Source organism: Necator americanus, chromosome I, assembly GCF_031761385.1.
Source record: "Necator americanus strain Aroian chromosome I, whole genome shotgun sequence".
NCBI classification, from domain to species: Eukaryota; Metazoa; Nematoda; class Chromadorea; order Rhabditida; family Ancylostomatidae; genus Necator; species Necator americanus.
This window is the reverse complement of record NC_087371.1, coordinates 853,265-860,861: the sequence shown is the minus strand read 5'-3', so window position 1 is coordinate 860,861 and position 7,597 is coordinate 853,265. Positions and strand designations below refer to the sequence as shown.

The window sequence follows — 7,597 nt, the reverse complement described above, 5'->3', positions numbered from 1 at the left end:
TAGGAGAAACCAATGTCGTTGCATTAACTTCCAGAAAAAAAAGAAGTTCCTGATTATTTGTGCAGAAAATTGCAAAACTGCTCATACTGTTAGTTCGATTTGCAATGACAGAGGGGAGGTTTGATGTGGAAAAGAAAATTTGTATTCTTTCACTTCTTCCATGATAATAAAAAATGAATGAAGGCGACCAGAGAACTGAAAACCTCCCTTAGGAGTTGTCTTGGAGTACACATAGGTTGCGTAGTTCGGATGCTTCGAAACGAACGAGAAATTAAAACAACACTCTGAATTGCATAGAATGTCGTAAGAATTTAAGGTCAACAAATACTGCGCCTACAGCTGAAAGGCGGCAGAGTAAAAATGACGAGAATTTTTATTATTCGCACACACTGTCGGATGCTATTCATTCGTCGAATCATTAAAGTCGCCGTCTACTTCCTAACTTCATAACGGTCTCACCTTCAAGGACAATATTACCCGCCGAAAAAACGAAATCGTTTTTGAAAACCTGTTCGAATGGGAACGCTTCGGTTCCGCGGCCCGCCGTCATTTTTTCTGTGCTTTCTGAGCAGAGCTATGAGTGCGTAATGATCAATGCCATCAACAATTCCCCCCTACTCGTTCGCCGCCTTTTTTCCTCCACGCTAGGGCGGAGAACGTCAGTTGGGTTACTTTAAACGAGAACGGTTTTGCGAGACGGCACTATAAAGGTGGCGCCCTCGCCGACGGGGTCATCTGGCAATGCTCGTGGAGAAGCAGATCGTCACAGTCTCGTCCATAGGCTCACTGCTGGCAATTGCAGCATGTCTCGCAGTGATTCCATCCCTGTACAGCGAGATCAACGAAATCCACGATCTGGTGAGCTTTTAAGGCGCTTGTTTCTCTAACGCTCTTCGAATCTCCTCCGCCAGGTGCTCGACGCGGTGGCAGTGTTCCGCACCGAGACCGACTCCGCATGGATCGAGATGATGGACGTGCAAGTGCGCGTAACGCCACCATCACGACCTCGAAAGAATCCCTTCGACTCCATCTTCCGACAGAAGAGGCAAGGATTGCCAGCATGGTGCCATTGTGTACCAGAACCCGTCACTTGTTTACCAGGACCACCTGGTCCTCCGGGACAACCAGGACAACCAGGTAAAACTTTTCCAGTTCTTTCCCTGGTTCTATAGACCACTGTTATCTCGGAATTTTTTAAAGGAAATCCTGGCCCACCAGGCCCACCTGGTAGAGACGACACGACCGTTTACGCCCCGATTCACTGTCCGGCTCCACCTCGAGCCTGCATCAGGTGTCCGCCTGGACCAATAGGGCCTCCTGGACCAGACGGTCCTCCAGGCCATCCTGGACAAGATGGACGGCCAGGCACCCCGGGACAGCGCGGAAATGATGGCAAACCAGGATCTACGGGGCCTCCTGGAGATCCAGGACAAGATGGTCACCCTGGAATGGATGGGCGACCTGGGCCACCTGGTCAAGACGGCCGAAAGGGAACTGGTGCGCCGGGAATGCCCGGAATGCCTGGTATGCGCGGAGAACCTGGAAAAGCTGGCGCTCGTGGAAACGATGGCACTCCTGGGCAGGGTGGACCACGTGGACCACCCGGCCAGTCGGGGATGCCGGGACAAAGAGGAAACGATGGTCATCCGGGAGCTCCCGGACAGCGTGGACGCCCTGGCAAGGACGCCACTTACTGTCCTTGCCCTCGTCGAAGCGTTGCTGTCGATGTGGCTGCCAAGAAGAAGAAGAAGAAGATCTAGGTAGTTTACGGTACTTCGAGCAAATAAAGCATTCCACCATACTGTATATTTTTGTAGAAGAAAAATATATTCCCAAAATATCTTCAGATTTGTAAGAATTCAAGATGGGAAATGTATTCCACTATAAAACGAGATGATTTTAGGGGAAATTAAATCAGATTACAGTAAGTAGTTCATTCATACTTTTGCTTGTAGTGTTTCTAGGAATTTATTGCAGACTCCTTCCCGGGTAGGCTTTGGGTGACATGTGCTGCCTGCTCTTTTATGACATACTGCCAAGCATGAAGGAGGTGACGGAGGAGGTCTCTTCAGAGGGGAGGAAGGACTCAGAAGCACCAAACGACTAGTTTTTCACAAACTTCTAGCGAAAATTATCCGAAGACCAGTGAAATATCGACTCCACTCATTCTTAAATTTATAATCCATGCAAAAGTTTCAATAAAACCCTCACAATATCAAACTGAAGGGAAATGAATGAGCGAAATCCAAGGACAGATCTGAGAGTTACGTCATATTCTAGAGGATGGTCCAAGACCGCCATTGATTTACGAGTCGCAAATCTGGAATTTTCGAATATTCATCGAATAGAATTCCCATTAGCATTGAAAAGTCATATGTTTGGCATAACAAGAAAACATAAATACACTCCCAAATCCCGAGGTTTCGAGAAGAGGGGACTTGCAGATTACTAAAATTTGCTGTTTCCCCCTATAGATTTTTATTTATATTTCCTATTTAATTCAATTTAATAATTCTACTTTTCCTTTTTTTTTATTCTCACTGTTATTTGACATAATAAGAAAACATAAATACAGTTCGAAGGTGCTTTTTAGTATTTATTTTTAAAGATTGTATCAAGGATCGGGTCGTTCATTGTGGAGAGTCAGAAGTTGGAAAGGGAACAAAAAAGCGTTAATAGAAATTGATATCGCTTAAAAACCCTTCGATTTGTTATTTGATTCTATTTTCAAATTCACGTCCGATCGAACCAAAGGACGAGTTTACCGCATTATCACATCACAGAATATTTTTTACGAATGCGTACATGGACGTCTACACGAGAATTGATCTAATTGATCAAGTGAATCAGTTCTTAGCGGACTCGTTGAGTCTGTAAAGAACTGATGCACTTGATATAGTCGACTAAAAACAAGACCGAAGCTCGGCGTAGTTGCGGAAGCGGCTGCGTCCGAAGCTGCACGGTTGCGATCGTGTTGGGACCACCGCTAGCTCCACCGATCTGTGCAGTCCGATTGGGGCTAGCGATGGTCCCAGCTCGATCGCAACCGGAATCTTTTTGACTAGATTATACTGTCATAAAAGCACGAGTCACACTGAACACTGAACTAATAGCGGTCCCTCCAGCCTCTTCAAGCCACCAAATTTGAGGAAACCTCACCTCTGGGGAGGCTGCCTTCAACTAAAAGAACATCTACTCAAACGAGTTCAGCGTTGGACACGGACAATCCATAAATGCCCACAAATTTCACTAACATCGCAATGGGACTCTAAACAATGTGTGCGCTCGCATCTGAAAACGTTAGCGCATGGTCCATACCAAAATTTTTGTTCCACGTGCTGCCACATTGCGACCTATATTCACTTTATTATTTAGAACACATCTTCCCGTATGTTATTCCAGAACTGATGCTCCTCTCGGAACGTTCACGTCCGCGGGACCCTCACGGGGGATCATTAAACGCCAGGGCGGAGAGCTTACCTCACGTGCACCTCTACCTCACCATTGCTTGAGTAGCGAACGTTGCTCTCATAACGCGCAGCTTGAAGCTGTCGAAAGTCATTGGACTGCAGAAAATGAGGTGATCTACCGAAACACACCCAATCGCAACTTAATATTTCCTAATCACGCCCCGTTTTCCTGAAAAATATTGTCTGTAACCAGCGATACTGTGGATTTTGACCTCGATTTAACGGAACGACAATAAAATGGAAGAACATATAACAGAAGAAGGAACATACCATTTTTTATTCATATCTGCTTTGAGTGGGATAAACTTCGATAATTTCGTTTTTAATGATCACAAAGTAAAGTCAGCACTGGGAAACGAATGCTAGAATCCAATCAACATTTAAAAATTTGTATTAAAAATTTTTTCCATACAGAGAAAAAATTTTTTTATTTACCAGTGGAAAAAAACTTTTTTTCATACATTTAACTTTCAGGCATTTGAAAAAGACGAGTTTGTCGAAACGTCAGGCCAATATTTAAGAACGCGTGGTTTGCCAACCCCGCTAGCGGAAACTGGTCGTTTTCCTTGGGGGGGGGTGGACAGCCTCGAACTTCTTTGAAAAGGAGTTTGTCGCAAAAGTTTCACCTAAACCTCGTTGGCAAAACAAGAGAACATGAATTTTTTTATTGTTTTTTGGATGATGTTTTGGCAAATGGCCTTCTTCAGAACCTGAAATCGGCGATTCAATTCACGATCGAAGCGGACAAATTTCTCCAGAACTATACAAACACACTATAAGCCTACTTTTCATTCGTTAATATCGCTACTGCACTATATGGTCACCTTAGATTAAAGAAGCCTGGAAGTGACCGCTGCGAGATCGACCACAAGGGCGATTTTCCCTGAACGTCTCATTCAAACGAATGTCTCACTCAAATCAGAAGAGCCATCCGAGACAACCCACTTGTTCCCAAGTAATCGAGAGCTATTTTTCGTTTCGACTCATCATAGGGTTTCTGGCGTAGTTCCAAGACGATTCCAACGAATTTCGACCCAATCTTTTGGATTCGTGTGCTAAGATTTGAACCCGAATATCGAAATTGGCTCCATCGTGTTTTTGCGCTCTATGGGCGCTTAAAGGTGTCGGTTCTCGCGACTTATTTCTGCCATTCGCACGTTCTTTAAAACGAATGAATAGCGGTCGCGCAGTTTCACCACCGCATGCGTCGCCACAGCTCGTGCAAGAAATCAGGTAGATTACATCGGATCTCATTCAATTTCCTAGTCTACTTGTGGGACAAATAATACGGTCTGATGTTGTACAGATGGTATCGTAGAAACAGTTCCGAACTAGGTGAAGTTCTGAACTGTTCGACAGTGTTTCCACAACCGAAACGGAGCTGTCTCAGTCTGCTCTCCTTAGACATCATCTAATGACAACGCTCACTTCATCGAAGATGTAAGCGAAGCAGAAATCCTATCCGTTCGGCGGAGGTTTTGAACTGTCGTGCTCCCTCTCTCGTTTCGTTCTGGACATTCGAATTCCATAACCTCAGAAACCTCGTGAGCCAAGGCTCTCTTTTCTCCTCAGGTCCATTGCAAACGGTTTTTATCGCGCAGAAAATGTTGTTAAGCAGAACTGTTAATCATTTTTAATTTTGATTAACCTTATTTCTTGAATAGGTTATGATGACAAATTTGCTGCCAAATACCCTATACATTCGTGACAAAGAGCGAATGGTAAGAATAATTCACCGGAATCAGCATCTATAGGTGGAAATAGAACACAAAACCAAAGCAGGCACTTTTGGAGTCGAGGTACAATTCTTGGAGCACGAATCTGAAGAGTTGCCTCAAAAATCGCTGGAAGCGTCCTGGATCTATCTTTAAAATGAATCACAAGGAAGAATATATCTCGATTACGCAGGAAGTCGCACCATATCTCAGTTGATCTGAATGGGACCTTCGAATCAATCGTTCTCGAGATTCATCAGCGAGCGGCCGCTACTACGCTTCTGCAATTCAAGTCGAGCATTTAGTGCAGTGACTACGTTAGTGGTTGAAAAATAGGTTTATAGTTTCTATGTACGAAAAGGAAAATGATAAAGTCTTTGGGGCATCAAAACAAAATCAGTACAATAATATTATAGATGCATGGAGAGCATGTGTAGCGCGATTGGTAAGAGGTTCGGCTGCGATCACGCACTAAATAGTTCGAAACCGCTCTAGTGCCAACAAGATTCATCCCTCTTGGCTCCAAAAAAACTGCTACCAAACTTGTTTGTGTAGATAGAAGCACTGACTAAATACGCCGACTAGCCCTCGTAAGTGGCTGCATACGGTACTTTCACAAAAACCTAAAACAATGACAATGATGACTCGTTCTGGATGAGGCATTTGAGAGAATAAATCACAAATGATCGGACTTTCCAGAGTCTGACGAAGGCGACGACGCCGAAAAGTTAGCCGTAATAAAGTTTGTTAACAATCTTGGCTCTTCCTTAAATTGCGCTATCGACAAACCTAAAACAGTTCTAAAATAAACTTCGACACAGAGACGTTGGCATATCCCTGGCGAATTGACATCCCAGACATATTACCCTCATTTTTTTACCGATAAATATTTGGAATATTTCTAAGCCTCATATTCCCATAGCATTTTGTTTGTTTGACAGTAGACACTCTCAGACTCCTTTTTTCGAACAACAGTACGACTTTAATTGAGTAAAGCAGACATAAGACATAAGTAATTACGGAAACTTTGACAACCGTGCGACTGGAAAAACTTGCGGTAACAAATTGTTCACACTTCCATAATGCACTCTGGAGTTGTGACGTTTCTGTCATCTCGAAAAAAAGTGGACCCTTTCTAGAAAAGGGAATGAAATAAAACTTCAAAGGTTTGTTGGATCACATGGCACAAATGAGAGTTCGCTTATTTCTCTCCGGTTATTTGAGAGAGGAAAAACATTCCAGAGATTCCTTCGTTAACCACGTCCTAAACAGAGAATGTTACTTTACTGCTTAAGGCAGCCAATTACTTCCCTAACAAAAGAACTTGGGAGATGCATTAGGTGTGGTTCCTCTTTGAGGAACATAAAACTCCGTCAACTATAACATTTTCAAGTGGTTCGGTCTAATGCACGTCTGCCTACTTCAGCGTTTTTAGGATGAGCTGCTTGCTCCTTTCAACGAATTTCTTCTCAACAAAGCTTCTGACTGGCGTGTCTTCCTCGAAAATGCCAGAAAAATCTCAAGTGGAGGAGAAGCGCGCGGTTCAACCGACATGGCTGATGTTCTGCGCTGAGCGAGCGAGTCCTAACGCTGCGAAGACGTCACGGATGGACGAATGCTCGTGAGATCACGATCGAACCACTAAAAATTGAATTAATTTACAATTTCAAAAACCTATCCTATGTGGGAGAAGGTCATCAAACTTTTAATATTAGAAATAAAAAGAATAATTATTTTAGGGATCCATCCCTTTTCCTCTTTTTCCACATCTTTTCCGTAATTGATCATAGCTATAGCACAATATATATGAAAGAAACTGTGAAACTAAAAAGAATCATTAGAATGGAAGCGTAAAATATCAATTGGTCCCTTCTACTTCAAAAAAGGTAAAAAAAAAAACTGTGCAAACTATGCAGAAGAAGCCTCGTCTAAACGCTTATCAGAATTTGAAGAAAAAACTCTTTTCGATAAAATTAAAAATTTGGATAATTTGGATTAAATCTTTGATAAAACTAAGCATAAAATTCAACATATATGGATGTCATCTTTTTCTGTAGAGCATACAAATCTTTTAGAAGGATGAATTGTAATTTATTTCACCTTTTCGGGCTAAATAAATAAAAATAAAAAATAAATACTAAATAGTGTTTATATTTACTTATTTTGGTGTTTCTACTCTTTGATTAACAACAGAAGACGGAAGTAATGTGGGAAATACTGAACACAACGCAGTTCTCTTCGGATACAACGTGGTAAGAAAAAAAAACGCAAATCTGTGAATCAAAAGCATGTAAAAAATCAAAACGGCGACAGATCCGCAGCGTTCACGACTAAGTGAGGCACCGGTGCAGCACCTGAAACTTATTTCAAGTAAGTATCAAGACAAGCAAGACAGCCGTTATGCATCGCTTT

The 7,597-nt window shown here is 42.7% G+C and overlaps 1 protein-coding gene across 1 annotated transcript; it reads left to right on the top strand.

Moving 5' to 3' along the window:
- Nucleotides 1-741: 741 nt before the first annotated feature.
- Nucleotides 742-1,760, top strand: RB195_004096 (uncharacterized protein; the record flags this gene model as incomplete). The annotated part of the gene is made up of 3 exons (XM_064178907.1): nucleotides 742-858; nucleotides 912-1,137; nucleotides 1,201-1,760. 3 exons carry the CDS (start codon nucleotides 742-744, stop codon nucleotides 1,758-1,760), a joined length of 903 nt encoding a protein of 300 aa, XP_064033076.1.
- Nucleotides 1,761-7,597: the final 5,837 nt, after the last annotated feature.